This window comes from Cicer arietinum, chromosome 7 (assembly GCF_000331145.2).
Source record: "Cicer arietinum cultivar CDC Frontier isolate Library 1 chromosome 7, Cicar.CDCFrontier_v2.0, whole genome shotgun sequence".
Lineage (NCBI taxonomy): Eukaryota > Viridiplantae > Streptophyta > Magnoliopsida > Fabales > Fabaceae > Cicer > Cicer arietinum.
The window spans coordinates 52128508-52148508 of NC_021166.2; the positions used below are offsets into that span (position 1 = coordinate 52128508).

The window sequence follows — 20001 nt, forward strand, 5'->3', positions numbered from 1 at the left end:
CTCGACAGGCAGTTTTGTCCACGAAGATGCATGGAGAAAGATAGAAGTTGACACCGTCCTTAACAAAAAACTTAAGGCATGGAATTATATTAGAATATGTCAAAATAACCCATTGAGAACCTTTATTTTCTCAGAGTGGGGTCAAATATAAATTCTATTAAAAAATTAATTGGAAGATGTTATACCTAGTAACTGCGCCCATTGATCGTCCCCATAAACCTATACGTGATATTTGTTTGTTGCTTCTCAAATGCGACACCACAATCTTCAAATCGTCTTTCTACCACACAAAGGAATGGTCAAAAAGAGTCCAATTAAACAGACAAGCGCATTCATAAAGAAGTAAGTTGCTTCAAGCCAACCAAGGCTAACATAGTCTCCATCAGAAAACCTTGAACCCCCGAGTAGACAAGGGTAAAAACAGTAACATTTGTTTAATTAATTCAACAAATAAGCAAATTCATATATAGGTAACTTACTTCATGCCAACCAAGGCTAACATAGTCTCCATCAGATAAGCCTGACCCCAAGAAGTCAAGGGTAAATACAGTAATATTTGATGGAAGAAGAATTACAGCCGCTTCGTTAGCATCTGCCCGACATCCACTGCATTATTGAACACAGGCACACATATCAAAAGGGAACTCCGAGGTTATTTTGATAAAGCAAATGTTGGGAAAAAAAATATGTATGATCATAACTCAGAATCAATAGCAGTGGCCATAAAAATAACATATACCTGTTTCCATGGCAATATATAACACAAGGAAGAGAAGTATCTTCAGGAAAAGGAGAAGGGAGATAATGACTACACTTCAAGGTATAGCCTCTGGCATTCTTGAGCTGCACAATTAGAAAAGAGATAATCTAGCAATACATGCGCAAACAATTGGAATCAATGATGTAGCTTCTATATATAGACAACAATAGTTGCTACAACCCATCTAATAAATAGTTGAAACTTGCCTCCAAATCCTGCCTTTGGTATGTTCTACCAGCAAGGGAGAACTCCCTTTCCCACAGATACTGATCTGGGTTATAGTCCGCCCTGTGTATGTAGCAAAGTATAAACACTGAAACTGTAACTCAATTTGCATGAAAAAATACGATCACATGTTGATAAATGGATGCTGAGAAAAAGATAAAAATAAAAGCAATAGCTGACATCTATTATGAGAACTGTCTAACATGGTTCTTTGAAGATTGTTGGAACAAATTGAACAATAACCGAAGGTTTTTTCCTTAGTATGGGGTCAACTACATAGAAGAAATGTCGCCATAATGGTTGATAATAGTTGAAACATATTCAGTTTGAACACAATGTATAGTACAAAGAGAATTTCAACCAAATCAAAAGTGGTAAATCTACAAGTTTAAACACTTTTATCCCCGTTAAGAGGTAAAGGAGGAAAGAACCAACATATTGAATAGGTAAGAACAAATTTGATGCATATCAATTGCTTTTTCCCTTAATTCTCTACCAACAAGATGACATGACCATGAAGATTTAATATGATTTTCCTACATGTTAATGTGTAAGGGAACTAAATACAAGAGATAAATTTGATAAGGATATAGGGAACAAAATAAGGATTCTTTTCTGAGGAAAAAGAACCCTAAAGAATGTGTTACAGTTTACATTCAATTTCACAGTTAATTTGATAGCTTACTTGATTAAGTACCTACCAAGTCAACAGCCAATGAAACAAAAATGAATACCTTGGAGGCCGAATAACGAAATTGATGAATTGCTCAATCATTTTTCTTCAACATGTATCCCAAAGCAACTCCCGTTCATTAGATGAGCTAACAATCAATCAGAGTGGAATCTCTGAGAAGCACAGAGTCAAAATTCTCCAATCTCTAACATCTTCACAACTCAAAGCTTCTTATAAAACCTCAATTCAAATGCCAAACATATATTTATGCAAGTTAAGCTATCAATACCCAATTCCTGTGAGAAACAACACCAACTAGCTACTTAGAAAAAACCATTAACAAATAGTGGAATCTAAAATAGTGGAAATTTATAAGGAAGCTGGTCCCAATTAATTAGTTAAACGAATCCCCAAAATCTAAAAGCACTTCTAGATCCAAATGCCCTTAAAAGTATTTATTAAAAGAGAAAAAGCAAAAAGTGTTGTTTAAACCCCTTCTACTTGTATACTATGATTGCGACGAGCAAGCAACTTTACTTTTCTTTTATCGAATGTAAACAAAAAAATCAAAGTTGGGGGTATACATGAATTGAATAAAAGGTGCGAAATGTAAAAGAAGAAGAATAAAATAGTAAAGCGAAAATGTGGGTGAAAGTAAGATTAGATAAGAGAGAGAGAGAGAGAGAAGAATTTGTAGTGAGATGAAAAGTACAACATTGATGGATTTCCCCTCTACTCTAATTTAGGAAACAAACAAAAGAATAGAGAAGCTGAAAAAGGAAGAAAGTAAAAATAAAAAACTTTACCAGCAGCACTAGGAAGCACCGAAAAGCAAATGCGAAGGAAATGAGAGGAATGAATTGAAAAGAAGCTTCTTGTTGTTATTATCTTCTGCTTCTTTCCGAGTATACAAAGAAGAAGAAGAATTCAATTCAATTCAATTAACAAATAAATAAATAAACATATGTGAATGAAGTTACGGTGAAGAGCAGAACAAACACGAGAGCCAGCTGTCTTTTCTTTTTCGAAATACAAATTTTACTTTCTTTTTGTTGGTGGATTTATTTTTAAATCCCTAATTTTTTTAGAAAATATCAAACTAATCTACTTTCAAAAATATAAACCAAAATGACTTACCTTTTTGAGCAAACACTAACACGCTTTTTTTATAAACATTAATGCTCAATTAAATTAATGGAAGTAAAAAAAATAAAAAATAAGAAATCATATAAAAGATAAATCCAAACAGTACTTAAATTTATAAAGTTGTTTGAAAATATTATAAACTCGTGATAGAAAAATTATTAACCAAAAAAGATCATGAACACTCTACACTCTTATTATATCTTATTAAGGAAAAAAATAAAGAAAGTAATATAATAAATATAAAATGTTAGTAATATGATATAAAAATAAAAATAAAAATAAAAATAAAAATAAAATAAAAAAATTTAAATTTATATATATAATTATAAATGTATAAATATAATTTTCCTTAACCAAATAGTTTTATTTTGGTCATATCATATTATATATGCTTTAAACTATCATTTTGTTATTTACAAACACATAATCGTATAGGGATGCGATGATGTGCTCTGATATTATTTTTATTTAATAGTAAAACTTAATACATCAAAATAATTAAAAAGCACATAATTTTTTATAAAAAAATTACTTATTTGTACAGTAAGTATTTTTTAGTAGAATTTATTTTAACAATGTTTGGTTACTCTCAAATAAAATTAATTTTATTTTTAAAATTAATTATAACATGAAAGTAAAATTTGTAATTTATGGTTCTAAATGTAAATTTTACAATATAATTTAATGTTCAGTTGACTTATTCGTAAATATATTAAAACATAAATTATTTTACATTAAATTTATTTTAAATAAAATTAATTTTACAAAATCAAACATCCACTCACATAAGATAAGAAGAATAGCAGAAAAAAGGAAGGGAAGTGCCTGATCCTGCACAAGCCCAAGATAAAATGCATATACTTTGCTTTCTGTTTTTAATCAAATTTTGGTGTATACATAAAATTGACAACACATTCATTTTTCCAAAGTTTGGCAAAATATAAAGTTCACATGTCATTTCTGAGAAACCAAGCTCCAGCAGACAATTTGCGGTTGACATCTATAACAGCTCGAGATGTTGATCCTTTGTGAAAGGTTTTGAATGATAAAAAAACAAAACTTTAGGTGAAATATGGTGTCTTTAACTTCAGAGTTGAAGAAGCTCCGAAGTTGCTTGATTTCTCAAAGACAATCGCATGTTAAAGAAACTAAAACAAGACACGTGCAAGATTATGTGTTTTGAATTACTTTTTGTTGGGAAAAACCAGAGATAATTAGCGATAATTATCTCAATAATGCGGAATATTTTTCCCCCACCTGTGCAGATAAATGACCAAACAGAAAATACAATTCCAAGAGCAATAATAATTGGCAGAAAACTAAATACGAGACAAACGCAATTTTTAACGTGGAAAACTTCCCTCAAATTGAAAGAATAAAAACCACGGGACCTAGTCCAGTAAAACTTCCACTATAATAATTAATGGGTACACCAAGAGTCTTCCTAATAACAATAGGGAATACCAATCAACTATAACAACTCTATTACAACCTTATAACAACCTTCCACTAAAGTGGGTATGCCAAAGTAACTCTCAGAGAATTACTCAAATTATATATTAAAATAACAAACTCAGTGGTAGGAATAACATACTAAATTTGTAGATCAAACAGAGTAAGTTTGCTACACACCTGTTACCACCACTGGAACCAAACCCTTATTTTTCTTCTCTGGCAATCGTTCTTCTTCCGTTGTTTTTCTGTGTGTATTCTTAGGGATTTCTAAATCCCTTTTTATTACCTTCAAGTGGGCCAAGCCCATTAAAATCCTTTTTTTTTTCTTTTTCTTTTTATTTCAATAATAATAATAATACTAGTAAAATTGGTGGGTTCCACTTGGGGAGTGAGCCCACCCAACAAATCTCCCCCTCACGACTCAAGTGAGAAGGTACTGTTCAACCATGCCAGCTTTCTTTCTGCAACATATCATCTTCGACGCAGGCAAGGTCTTCGTCTCATATCTGAACCATTCTCATCAGTATGAATCTTCTCAATTAAAAATGACTTCATTTCCAGTGCATCTCGTATCCAATGATATCTTAACATAGAAAATGAATAAAATAATAACTATAGCATTATAAAAATATATGATGATGACCGTCGTCAACTCACAACTATGGAGAATGGCCTAAGTTTGTTCTCCAACAACTGTTAGAGTAGCAGGCAGAACCTCAGCTAACAAATCTGAGTAAAATAAATATTCTCAAGACTCTGGTGTACCCATTAATTATTATAGTGGATGTTTTACTGAACTAAGTCCCGTGGTTTTTATTCTCTTAATTTGAGGGAAGTTTTCCACGTTAAAAATTGCGTTTGTCTCGTATTTAATTTTCTGCCAATTATTTCTGCTATGTGGAATTGTATTTTCTGTTTGGTCATTTATCTGCACAGGTGGAGAAAAAAATATTCTGCATTATTGAGATAATTATCGCTAATTATATCTGATTTTTCTCAACAAAGTTCCAACGTTTCAGCTTGCCATTGAGCAACTTCAAATTTTCCTTCAATGTTAAGGATTTCCACCTGTCTACTTTGAATGATACTCGATACTCCTCCATAAACCAAATAGGACATTGATCTAAAATCTCTCTTAGCTTTTCAAATAGTACTTCAGTCAATAAGAATTTGTCCAACCTACTCCTAGCTAAACCATTTGAACTAAACCATGAAAATTTCTTCCCAAGTACAAAAGGACCAATCAATTTCATTTCATCGAGAAAAAAAAAATCAAAAACCTTCCCTCTCAGGTTTGTTTCCTACCAGACCCGTTGCTTTCTTTTCTCCATTATCCAATATTAATTGTGTTAAAGTTTTCTCCATTATCCAATATTTTTTTTAAAATATTAAAGATTATAATCTCATTCTATAGAAGATATTTTTAATTTTATTATAGTCTAATAATAATAATCTTATAATATTTAATTATAACATATATGATTTTAAATTTATAATTTTATATATGAACGAGTGCAGGTGAAAGCAGGGAAACTTGAACTCCATTAAAGATGGGGATGAGGCCTAAATTTCACACCCGCTAAAAACGAGAGCAGATATGAATTTTACCAATTCATCGGATGCAAGAGTAGGAGAGACCAAATTCGCCTCCACCATGTATGTTGCCATGCCTATCAATATCCCACCTGAGAATAAATTGTGTCGTAAAAAACATATTAAGTGTAAAGTCCTACATTGGATTATACTAAAAAAAAAATTGATAAAAGTAAGATAATTAGCTTAAAACTTTTGTCCTATTTTATTCATTAATCTTTAAATTTAGTCCCTTTTGTAATTGCACAATTTCGATTTTTTAATAATTTTTCATAGTTTTGGTCATTTTGTCCAACGGTAATTTGGTTTTGCAGCAAGATGTGATTATTGTAAAGTACTAATTTCTATAACGTCGAGAGTATTATTTTTCTTTAAATGAACCAAATACTTCGAAACTTTTTCAAAACATAATCGTTTTTACATAAAACCTATATAATTGTTTTTATGTTTTTCAAAAATGATCAAAGTAATATCACATTAAAAAGTATGACACACATATAACAATCATATATCATTCTTCACAAGACAACCTATTTGTCCGTGCACACGATTTTAAAATATCACCTCCCTTTCGTAAAAGGTGGTGGATCACGACTCAATTCCCACATAGATCAAATGAGATCCTCTTACTAGAAATTCTCACTTTGTGATCCATCATGATCACCATATAACTATGAAATGCATTAGCATACATTTTCTGTATATGCAGTCTAATTTATACGAATCCTCTTAAGGATTGGTTAGTCCTACTAAAAACACCACATGCGGGTCCCCTAAACAACACCGCGTTCAACATTAAATCAACACAACAATACATATTAATCATTCATGTGCACAAATCCACTCAACAAAACAATTACGTACATATATTCAACCATGTATAGACATTAACAACTACAACATTAGGTACAAACAATTAGTCATGCACAAATGAAAATAAAGTCATCACGTACAAAAATCTAGCTAGGTACAAAACCAATAATAACGCACATCAAGTACAACCAACCTACATGTTATTCTAAAAAGTGAGAAAGAGCCCATACCTTGGAATAGGTTCTCACTCACAACTCTAGACACTATTCCAACTCTGTCTACTCCTCTTAGACCTTTAATCATAGAGAACTATCATTTACATAGAAGGAACTCCAAAAAACTCCTCTCTAAGGTTTATCCAATCGGCCATCACACATTACCACTTATAGGGTTTGTTTTCTCTCAAACTAACTAGGTACGTAGGTTCTATAACTTATTAGATCACATTTGGTTGAATCACATTAAATAAATACCAAGAAGATTTTAAAATTTGAACTTATTTTCTTAATTGGTTTCTCTCAAAATTCTAATAATCATTTTGTAAAAATAATTATTAAAATTTGGAGAGAAACCAATTAAGAAAATAAGTTCAAATTTTAAAATCTTCTTGGTATTTATTTAATGTGATTCAACCAAATGTGATCTAATAAGTTATAGAACCTACGTACCTAGTTAGTTTGAGAGAAAACAAACCCTATAAGTGGTAATGTGTGATGGCCGATTGGATAAACCTTAGAGAGGAGTTTTTTGGAGTTCCTTCTATGTAAATGATAGTTCTCTATGATTAAAGGTCTAAGAGGAGTAGACAGAGTTGGAATAGTGTCTAGAGTTGTGAGTGAGAACCTATTCCAAGGTATGGGCTCTTTCTCACTTTTTAGAATAACATGTAGGTTGGTTGTACTTGATGTGCGTTATTATTGGCTTTGTATCTAGCTAGATTTTTGTACGTGATGACTTTATTTTCATTTGTGCATGACTAATTGTTTGTACCTAATGTTGTAGTTGTTAATGTCTATACATGGTTGAATATATGTACGTAATTGTTTTGTTGAGTGGATTTGTGCACATGAATGATTAATATGTATTGTTGTGTTGATTTAATGTTGAACGCGGTGTTGTTTAGGGGACCCGCATGTGGTGTTTTTAGTAGGACTAACCAATCCTTAAGAGGATTCGTATAAATTAGACTGCATATACAGAAAATGTATGCTAATGCATTTCATAGTTATATGGTGATCATGATGGATCACAAAGTGAGAATTTCTAGTAAGAGGATCTCATTTGATCTATGTGGGAATTGAGTCGTGATCCACCACCTTTTACGAAAGGGAGGTGATATTTTAAAATCGTGTGCACGGACAAATAGGTTGTCTTGTGAAGAATGATATATGATTGTTATATGTGTGTCATACTTTTTAATGTGATATTACTTTGATCATTTTTGAAAAACATAAAAACAATTATATAGGTTTTATGTAAAAACGATTATGTTTTGAAAAAGTTTCGAAGTATTTGGTTCATTTAAAGAAAAATAATACTCTCGACGTTATAGAAATTAGTACTTTACAATAATCACATCTTGCTGCAAAACCAAATTACCGTTGGACAAAATGACCAAAACTATGAAAAATTATTAAAAAATCGAAATTGTGCAATTACAAAAGGGACTAAATTTAAAGATTAATGAATAAAATAGGACAAAAGTTTTAAGCTAATTATCTTACTTTTATCAATTTTTTTTTTAGTATAATCCAATGTAGGACTTTACACTTAATATGTTTTTTACGACACAATTTATTCTCAGGTGGGATATTGATAGGCATGGCAACATACATGGTGGAGGCGAATTTGGTCTCTCCTACTCTTGCATCCGATGAATTGGTAAAATTCATATCTGCTCTCGTTTTTAGCGGGTGTGAAATTTAGGCCTCATCCCCATCTTTAATGGAGTTCAAGTTTCCCTGCTTTCACCTGCACTCGTTCATATATAAAATTATAAATTTAAAATCATATATGTTATAATTAAATATTATAAGATTATTATTATTAGACTATAATAAAATTAAAAATATCTTCTATAGAATGAGATTATAATCTTTAATATTTTAAAAAAAATATTGGATAATGGAGAAAACTTTAACACAATTAATATTGGATAATGGAGAAAAGAAAGCAACGGGTCTGGTAGGAAACAAACCTGAGAGGGAAGGTTTTTGATTTTTTTTTTCTCGATGAAATGAAATTGATTGGTCCTTTTGTACTTGGGAAGAAATTTTCATGGTTTAGTTCAAATGGTTTAGCTAGGAGTAGGTTGGACAAATTCTTATTGACTGAAGTACTATTTGAAAAGCTAAGAGAGATTTTAGATCAATGTCCTATTTGGTTTATGGAGGAGTATCGAGTATCATTCAAAGTAGACAGGTGGAAATCCTTAACATTGAAGGAAAATTTGAAGTTGCTCAATGGCAAGCTGAAACGTTGGAACTTTGTTGAGAAAAATCAGATATAATTAGCGATAATTATCTCAATAATGCAGAATATTTTTTTCTCCACCTGTGCAGATAAATGACCAAACAGAAAATACAATTCCAAGAGCAATAATAATTGGCAGAAAATTAAATACGAGACAAACGCAATTTTTAACGTCGAAAACTTCCCTCAAATTGAGAGAATAAAAACCACGGGACCTAGTCCAGTAAAACTTCCACTATAATAATTAATGGGTACACCAAGAGTCTTCCTAATAACAATAGGGAATATCAATCAACTATAACAACTCTATTACAACCTTATAACAACCTTCCACTAAAGTGGGTATGCCAAAGTAACTCTCAGAGAATTACTCAAATTATATATTAAAATAACAAACTCAGTGGTAGGAATAACATACTAAATTTGTAGATCAAACAGAGCAAGTTTGCTACACACCTGTTACCACCACTGGAACCAAACCCTTATTTTTCTTCTCTGGCAACCGTTCTTCTTCCGTTGTTTTTCTGTGTGTATTCTTAGGGATTTCTAAATCCCTTTTTATTACCTTCAAGTGGGCCAAGCCCATTAAAATCTTTTTTTTTCTTTTTCTTTTTATTTCAATAATAATAATAATACTAATAAAATTGGTGGGTTCCACTTGGGGAGTGAGCCCACCCAACACTTTTGTGTCTGTTTGTATCAACATACTAAACAAATTATAACTTTGATATCAATCATTTATACTTTTGTAGTCTTTGTGGTTGTGAGGTCAAGGAAAATTCATTATTTTTTTAGTCCATAAATATATGGAATTCTTTTTCTCACAGGAAGCAGAGACAAATGCCAAGATCATGGAATTGAAAATCGGTGCATTGCAGAACAAATGTCATGATAATTGCCCCTCAACTTATGTGTTATGTTTAAATAGTTTTGTTAAATACTATATTAGAATGTAAATAAAATATATGGGTTGTAAGTATGTAAGTATTCTGGCCCGTTAGCATTACTGTAAATTAGGGTTATTTAATACCTTGTGTCTATATAAAGAGATTCTGCTGTGTAGTTGAAACACACGGGTTATTCTATATGTCTCTCAATACTCTTTATATTCAACATGGTATCTAGAGCCAAAACTCAATCAGAATGTGTCTGATATATAGTTCAAATTCAGACACTGCTATCCAACTGTTTCTTAATTGTCAGATACCATTTTAAATATGGAGTAGGTGTTAAGTGTATTTGGTGAGGCTCTCATGTGTAACCAAAACATTGATTAGTTTCTAATGAAATTAAAGTTTTGGCAGCATATGAAACAGTTCATTAGAAATGCTCTTAGTTCCCTATGCCTATGGTTAGAAGAGGGGATGCTTTTATTTTTAACAAAGGTCTCTCTCTATCCTTACCGCAGTTGTGATTAATAATAAGATTGTTTACATTTTGTCAAAAAAAGAAGATTGTTTATGTTGAAAATAAAATAATAGTATATAAATAAATAGAAAGTCTGTAAATATTCCTATCATCTCTAAGTATTTCTGTCATTATGTGTATTTATCACAAAAAGTCTATATAAAGAACTTCCGCTTTGTAGTTGAAACACATGGGTTATTCAACGTGTCTCTCAATATTTTCTTCTCATTCAATAGTTTACCTGGCTTCTCACTGGTGTGCTGGGATTCTTCTGGCCAATCAACTTGAAATTTTTTCAAAGGAATTGGAGAGCCATTAAGCATTAATAACTGTTTAGGGGCTCTGATTCCATTATTCCATTTACTGGCTAGTCTTCATCCAGATGTTAAACCGATTTTCCGTCTGCATCTCACGTGTGAATCGGTTTGGAGTCAAGCAAATGCACTCTATACTAACGACACACAACGTCTCTATGGAGTTTGTCACCGCTTGTTGAAAGTCATTACTCCGAAGTCACTCGATGGCTCTATTTCTACATATCTTGGCACCGTTCATAGTGCACTTCATGACTTTAATGAGCTACTCCCTCCTGCTGCAAGTAATCCAGTTGAACAGAAGAAGGAGTTGGATCAACGCAACACCTTCTTCATGCTTCTTGCACTCTATGGCCTACCCCAGGAGTACTCTACAACTCGTGATCAAATTTTGGGGTCTGTTACTGTTCCGGATATGTCTACTACTTCAGCGATCCTCCTTCGCGTACCAGCAAAACATCCAGTTGAGCAGTCTATTACTTCAGTTCCGGGTGACACTGCTGCTCTTGCATCTCAGGGACATAATCAGCAACGTTCTCGTGGAGGACCATCCAGCTCTAAGCCTCGTCCAAAATGTGAGCATTATCATCGGCTTGGACACACTATTGATCGCTGTTGAAAGTTGCATGGCAAGCCTTCGCCTTCGATAAATGCAACTCAGCTTTATCCTTCTCCCACTATTCAGACTACACCATCTCCACAAGGCTCCCCGGCACACTATGAAGATTTTCTCCGATGGGTTCAGAGTCATCCAAACTCTAGTTCTCCTACTTCGGTTGCACACACTGGTAACTCATTTGTTTACCTCTCTCATTCATCTTCTCTCGGCCCTTGGGTTCTTGATTCTGGTGCGTCTGATCATGTTACTGGTAATAAAGGTCTCTTTTCATCCCTTTCTACATCTGGTTTTTTACCTACTATAACTTCTGCCAATGGTACTCAAACCCGGTCTCAAGGAATTGGCACTGTCCACATTCTCCCTTCTATCTCAGTTGCATCTGTTCTATATGTACCTGGATGCCCCTTTAATTTATTTTCAGTTAGTCGATTGACTCGATCTCATAACTGTATTATTACGTTCACTAATGATAATGTTACCTTGCAGGACCGGAATTCGGGACGGACGATTGGCGTCGGATGTGAGTCACAAGGCCTCTATTACCTTTCTACAACATCCAAGACGTGCTCTGCCACAGAGTCCCCACATACTATCCATGCTCAGCTAGGACACCCAAGTCTTCCCAAACTACAAAAACTGGTATCTAGTTTGTCTAAGTTATCTACTTTACATTGTGAGTCGTGTCAGTTATGGAAACACACCCGTAGTAACTTTCCCGATCGAGTCAATGAAAAAGTATCCTCTCCTTTTGCTTTAGTTCACTCTGATGTTTGGGGTTCCTCTCGTACTGTGTCTACTTTAGAGTCTAAGTATTTTGTTACTTTTATTGATGACTATTCTCGTTGTACGTGGTTATTTTTAATGAAAAATAGAACTGAATTGTTTTCCATCTTTGAGCAATTTTATAAAGAAATTAAAACCCAATTTGGAGTTTCCATTCGCACCTTAAGAAGTGATAATGCTCGAGAATATTTGTCTCATCAATTTCAAAATTTTATGGCTTCCCACGGTATTTTACACCAAACCTCGTGTCCTCATACACCTCAACAAAACGGGGTAGCCGAATGCAAAAATCGGCATCTCATTGAAACCACACGAACCTTGCTTCTCCATGGCAATGTTCCATTCCGTTTTGGGGGGGATGCAGTCTTAACGGCGTGCTATCTTATTAACTGTATGCCATCTTCTGTCCTTGATGGCAATATCCCATATTCGGTATTCTTTCCCCATACACCTCTTCACCCACTACCACCTCGTGTCTTTGGGTCCACATGTTTTGTTCACAATTTATCCCCCGGTTTGGACAAATTGTCAGCTCGGTCACTCAAGTGTGTCTTTCTCGGTTATCATCGGTCCCAAAAAGGCTACCGTTGTTATTCTCCCACACTACACTGCTACCCATATAGCTACTGAGCCCTATCAGGACATTAATCCCGAACCTCCTCAAGTAGTTATCCCTCTCCCACCCCCTCATATTCCTATCGAACCTGCCGAGTTTGCCCCTCAACCTCCACGACCACTACAAACATATCAGTGTCGTCGCTTATCCTCTGTTGTGCATGTTCCTGCTCCCATTACAGACTCTCCTCTGACGCCACATCCGGATCCGGCCCTGCCACCTGAGCCTGACCTTCCCATTGCTCTTCGTAAGGATATTCGCACCACCCGTAATCCATCTCCTCATTATATTGATTTGTGTTATCATCGTCTTTCTCCTTTACATTACACTTGCTTGTCCTCCTTGTCTTCTGTTTCTATTCCTAAAACTACAGGTGAAGCATTATCCCACCCTGAGTGGAGGCAAGCAATGCTTGATGAGATGTGTGCTCTACAAAGCAGTGGTACTTGGGAATTGGTACCTCTACCTCATGGGAAGTCGGTAGTCGGGTGTCGTTGGCTTTGGCTTTATACATTGAAGGTTGGTCCTGATGGTAAGATTGATCGATTTAAGGCTCGTTTGGTAGCCAAGGGATATACTCATATTTTTGGGTTGGATTACAGTGACACATTCTCACCGGTTGCCAAAATGGCATCTGTCAGACTATTTTTCTCCATTGCAGCAATTAGACATTGGCCTCTCCATCAGCTTGACATTAAAAATGCTTTTTTGCACGGTGATCTTGAAGAGGAAGTGTATATGGAGCAACCACCAGGATTTGTTGCTCAGGGGGAGTCTTCCAACATGGTTTGTCGGCTACACAGGTCCCTTTATGGTCTTAAACAGTCTCCTAGAGCTTGGTTTGGCAGATTCAGCTCGGTAGTACAAGAATTTGGTATGATCCGCAGTGAAGCCGATCACTCTGTATTTTATCATCACTCAGCCCAAGGGTGCATCTATCTTATTGTTTACGTGGATGACATTGTTATAACTGGTAGTGATCAGCAAGGAATACTCCAGTTAAAACAACATCTCTCAAATAAATTTCAGACTAAAGACCTTGGTAAACTCCGTTATTTTCTGGGTATTGAAGTAGCTCAATCCAAGGATGGCCTTGTAATTTCACAAAGAAAATATGCTATGGATATTCTTGAAGAAACTGGCCTACTAAATGCCAAGTCAGTTGATACTCCTATGGATCCAAATGTCAAACTCCTACCCAATCAGGGGGAGCCTCTATCAGATTCAGGAAGATATAGGAGATTGGTTGGAAAATTAAACTATCTCACAGTCACTCGTCCTGACATTTCCTTTGCTGTCAGTGTGGTAAGTCAGTTCTTAAATTCTCCTTGCCAAGAACATATGGATGCTGTAATCCGGATTCTTAAATACATCAAAAGTGCACCTGGAAAAGGTCTCATTTATGAAGACAGAGGACATACTCAAATAATTGGCTACTCAGATGCTGATTGGGCAGGCTCACCCATAGATAGACGATCAACTTCCGGGTATTGTGTACTCATAGGAGGAAATTTAATATCTTGGAAGAGTAAGAAACAAAATGTTGTAGCAAGATCCAGCGCTGAGGCAGAATACAGGGCCATGGCACTAGTAACATGTGAACTCATCTGGCTGAAACAGTTACTGAAAGAACTTCAATTTGAAGAGACCAGCACAATGACATTAATATGTGATAATCAAGTTGCATTGCACATTGCCTCGAATCCGGTTTTTCATGAGAGGACCAAACATATTGAGATTGACTGCCATTTTGTTAGATAAAAGATTGAATCAGGTGACATCATCACCAGCTTTGCCAAATCCAATGATCAGTTAGCAGATGTGTTTACAAAGTCATTGCGAGGTCCTAGAATTAGTTATATATGTAACAAGCTAAGTGCATTTGATTTATATGCTCCAACTTGAGGGGGAGTGTTAAATACTATATTAGAATGTAAATAAAATATATGGGCTGTAAATATGTAAGTATTCTGGCCCGTTAGCATTACTGTAAATTAGGGTTATTTAATACCCTGTGTCTATATAAAGAGATTCCGCTGTGTAGTTGAAACACACGAGTTATTCTATATGTCTCTCAATACTCTTTATATTCAACAAGTACCAACCTCAATCCATAGCTGTTGACAGGGAATAACAAACATCATTAAATTGAATTTTGTTTGCTAATTGTTACTAAGAATGTTGGCAGGGAATAACAAACATCATTAAATTGAATTTTGTTTGCTAATTTTTACTAAGAAACCATAATTATCTGTCACAGTCTACTCCACAAGCTATACTTCATACGAATGCATTTGCTACCTACCTATTATTTGGCAATAAACCAAGATAAAACCATACGCTTTCAATTAAGACAGAGAGCAAATAAATTGAGAAACCTTTATGAAGGGATTACATGTGCACACAAGTGCAATTCATTACAGGCGAAAACCCTACATGGGGAACCTAAGTACTTGTCAACAGGAGAACCAACAAGGCAGCAAGTATTCTGAAAGAACACTGCCATTATTTCTGCACCTGTTTCACATTTTAACATGAAGGAATATACTCACAACCTTGCCATCTTAACTACCATTCAAATTACTGTCCTTTTTCTTGATTTGAGAAAAGTCAAAAGAGTGTGTTCTCTACAAATATTTATACTTACAAGAACATGGTAACAAAATACATGCCAATCACCAGTGTGCTCATCTTTTCCTGTGTAAGAGCATTATCCGTATAGTAATTGTTAAAACAAACTATGACTTCTCTGCTTAATAATTTTTTGCATAAGTAGATTACTACTTTTCTAAAACAACCACAAAAAGGACTAATTTAATTTTGCTACAAGTAATCATCTACAGACACGTATTTAATGTAATACTTGATGCCCTGCAAATTCATTCCTATAAATGTTGCCCTTTTGCAAGGATTTGGGTTGTTAGTGAGAGTGATCCCCGCTCCTCTCATTGACATGATCAATCATGTTCTATTTATCCAGGACTAGAGAGTTCCATGGCATAGGAATCCAAAGACTGTTAACCATCATCATCCATTGTCGTGCCAAACATGCAAGATCGATCATGAACATTACCATCATGTTTTGAAGCAGAGGTAGGGCAAGGTGACTGTGACTATGGCTCTAGCAGTTAGTACCATAATAATTGGCTGATGCCCAAGCATTTTTCAACAAGTCCATCCCCTTCAAGCATTTCTCAGCAAGTAAGTCACCAAAATACTTGAGTACTCAAGTATCTTTCCCCAAGTTGGTAATTTCCAAACTCACAGAGAGGACTGTGCACAATGGAATTTCTAGAATCCCTTTCTAGTTAAAAACAAGATCACTCCTTCTTCTCCAAAGTTTGTCTAAATCTAAATCATATATGGTAGACTAATTGTATGGATATGAGAAACAAGACTTAAACACATAATATTCACACAAAAAATGTGATGGAACACATCACATTAAAGAGAAGAATCTGGAGTTGACAGCATTTAGAGGTCTTGCATCATCAACAACAACAAATATCATAGTTTAATCTATTGGTGTATGTATCATCAATCCCAATATTATGATAAAATAAAATAAAATATTCCAACACCTATTTCAAAGACATAGTACGATCCATTATATCGGTCAATTGGTTGACTTTGTAAGTGGTTTGAGCTTTGTGAGCTGCTGAGGTGCCATTTGTGGAGGAAAGACTTCCATAACCGCGGCAGGAATTTCCCTAACAGTCAGCATTTTTGACTTCCCACGTCGTAAATTAATATACTTGGAAGATTGATGAATAATCTTCACCATAATGTTGGTAATGATAGTGTTGATGATTTTCACGGCCTTAGAAGAAATGGCAATGTCAGGGTGCACCTGCTTCAGAACCCGGTAGATATACTTTTTGAACTTTATCATCTTCGACCACTTCTTCTCTTTCTCTTTGTTCTTTTTCTTCTTCTCTTTGTCGGCATCTACAGTCGCCGAATTCTTCTCCACTATGGTGGGTTTCTTATCTACCATCGCGAATCGATACTGTGTCGAGAGAGTAATAGGGTTTCGAACTCAATCAATTTTGCGTTATTATTATTATTATTATCAAAATTCCAACTTAAACTCATCTATCTATTTATAGAGTTGAGAGTAAGGGTCATTGTCACTAGAGGTGTATTTGGGTTGGGTTGGCCCACTTTTGACAAAATTCGAAAACTGACCCAATCGATTATTTTATGTTTGGACTAAAATATATTTAATATTTTATTATATACATTAATGTAAACTTTTCCTTCATATCTTTATTACGTAAAATTATTATAAAATATAACATTTAAATAAATAGTATTTAACTCAAATATTAAATACTAAAATGAGATAAAAATTCAATATTTAGTCTAGACACGTAAACACCTTCCATCGTCAACATTCATATAAATAATTAGTTATTAATAATATTTTATTATAACTAACTTGTATAAAAATCATAACAGTTGTGAGTACATGCATAACAAAAGAAGAAGGTGGACGGCGCGGTGCATATTCAAGAAGCTGAAAATATAAAGAAGAAGAGTAATGAAACTCTATTGTACTCAAACAAAATTAAAATATATATATATATATATATATAACTAGTTACTATTACCAGGTCGGGTCGACGAGTTCAAATTGTTAAACTCATTATCCGAACCAAATATAAACGAATTTTAATGGTTGAATTGGGTCGGACCCTAAAGTAACCTGATACGGATAAAAATCGAGTTAGATTGAATTGAGTGATCGGGTTGACGGGTCGACCTACACCCATGTACACCCCCTAATTGTCACAGTAAATGGTGTTTCACCCACATCTAATAGTATTTCATCTTTTTTTTTACTGGATCATAAGACATATACATTATGAATGTAAAGTAATTTTATATTATTTAAATAAAATTCACCTATTTAATCATATTACACCATTTTTAACCGTAATTTTGATAGTCATTAGTTTTTTTTTTTAAATTGTTTGAAAGTAACTCTTTTAATTATTATTCTTAAATAAGATTGTTTGGAAGTTGCACGATTTTAACTATACTATTATTATTATTATTATTCATGAAAAGTAAAAAAAAACTAAATTAGTGTTGCTAAAATACATAGGCCCCTTCATTTCTTAAATCAATACTTGAAAGTTGTTCATCTCCACTATTCTCACATACTTCTGTGGGGAAAAAAAAACATTGTTCTCACATGCCCAAAAAATCACATTTTAGCCCTTACTAGATGTGAGAATTTAGTTAGCTAATTTACCTAACGAGTCAAACTCCTTTTTCCTGGTTTGCTCTATATTCAATTCAAAAACCCTCTAATTCTCTCAAATCCTTCCCTTCAATGTTTGGTTCAAATTGTACTACTGCAATCAAATTTTGATTGTTGTGCATAGCACGGTTCATGGTTGGTTTTTTTTAAAAATCAAACCATATTTATTTTAAAATCAATATATGGGTTTAGATTTTTAACTAATTCTATTATTTGGTTTAAAATCGGTTATAAAATCAATTGTAAAATTGGTTATGGTTAAATAACCAATTTAAAATTAAGCAACTGGTTTTGAAAATTTTAATTTTAAAATCGATTATTTCAAAATCGGTTAAAAATTGATTATTTAAAAAAAAATTATTCATAGTTTAAAAATCGGTTATTTAAAAAAATTGATTTTTTCGATAAATTTTTCTAAAAATATTCTCACCAGATTTTTTGAGAAAAAATTCGATATAAATTTTTTTTAGAAATAAAAGTTTTTTATTTTTTTCTGATACTTTTTTGAAAAAAAAAAATTCAATTTTTTTTTAAAATATAAAATCTTAAAATTAACAAAATATTGGTAGGGAATAAAAACCAAATCCAAATATAAAACATAAGTGGTTATCCAACCGGTTTATATAAACCAAATTATAACCATATGATTTTAACCGGATATTTAAAATGAATTTGGATCCGATTATGGATTTAGACCTCATAACCGGATTTTTTGCACAACCCTAGTTGTGCAAGTCAATTCGCATTCTCATCCATTCAATCTAGGTCAAGTTGTACTAGTAAACGTCAAGTTGTAAAAGTAATCGTGCGGAAGGTAGTAGCTAAGGCATAAATAATGAAATTTTTAATGGCATTTTGAAAACAAATTGTGTATATCAATAGGGAATATTGTCTTTCTAAATTAACTTGGAGTACTACATTGAAATTGTGCAGAAAGGAAAACGCAGCATAAGTGGGAGTTTTATTCTAGGCTTGCATTGGTGTAGAGGGATTTTAATAGATTATGCTATGTTTTGTTGAAATAGTAGCATGTATCGTATTGTCTCGTGTATATTTTATGTGAGGGATAAGAGGTTGTAGTAGAAATGTATGACTAGTATTGTTGTGTGGTGCCATTACTTTAGCTTCTTTGATTAAGGATGTAAATTCATTATGTCTTCCCTATTATAATTAAAATTTTAAGCAAGGCAGTTTAAGCCTTGTGTTTTGTCCACACTCCATACAAATATAGGTTGTTTCCCAAATGTCTCTGGACATTGCCTATTAGCTTGAGCTTTTAGTTGATTTAGAGTCAACCTTTCATTTTGTGTTCTTCAAATCAAGCTAATAATATGGATGTGTAAGATGACTTAATCTTAGTCTTAGTTCAAATATGTTTGATTACAAAATTTTGCAGAAGTGCATGACCTTCTAGCTTTTACCACTAGTTGGTTGTTGGTGAAGTACATGCAATCAACGATTCAAACATAAATTTGGGTAATTCAATCAGAAAAATGATGCAATAATAAAAGGAGTTCAATTTAGGTAAACCAGACGTTGTGGAATTCTCTCTCCAAGTATAAGAAATAGATGAAGATATATTTGTCTAACATGACATCTTTTATAAACTTCAAATTTTTTAAACCAGTTATTTTCTATAATGAAATATTCTCTCGTGTATCAAATTGCATTGCCCAAATTCATTACATGACTTACTTTTCCCCTCATTGTCCAAGCAGAATGTGTTCCCTATTCATACTTCTTTCTAAACAAAATTCTTTTGTCATATTTTATTTTTCCAATTTGTCATTTTTTCTGTCAGATGTTCGTAGTGACAAATGTGTGTTATTATTCGGATCAAATATTTATCGGGCATC

General features: G+C 33.5%; 1 protein-coding gene across 5 annotated transcripts in view; it reads right to left on the reverse strand.

Annotated features, from left to right (window-relative positions):
• Nucleotides 1-2622, reverse strand: part of LOC101501041 (uncharacterized) — a 6678-nt gene extending 4056 nt beyond the window's left edge. For 3 of the 5 annotated variants that reach the window (XM_004514730.3, XM_004514729.4, XM_012720070.3), the window contains exons 1-6: nt 2465-2620; nt 1720-1954; nt 967-1048; nt 740-843; nt 480-606; nt 186-280 (exon numbers count right to left, since the gene is read on the reverse strand). In XM_004514730.3, coding sequence (XP_004514787.1) covers nt 186-280; nt 480-606; nt 740-843; nt 967-1048; nt 1720-1760 — 449 coding nt within the window. In that variant the 5' untranslated portion in view covers nt 1761-1954; nt 2465-2620. Of the gene's footprint in view, nt 1-185; nt 281-479; nt 607-739; nt 844-966; nt 1049-1719; nt 1955-2464 lie in introns of those variants that run through there. The other 2 variants (XM_027330665.2, XM_027330666.2) reach the window with 2 other exon arrangements.
• Between the last annotated feature and the right edge of the window lie 17379 nt (nt 2623-20001).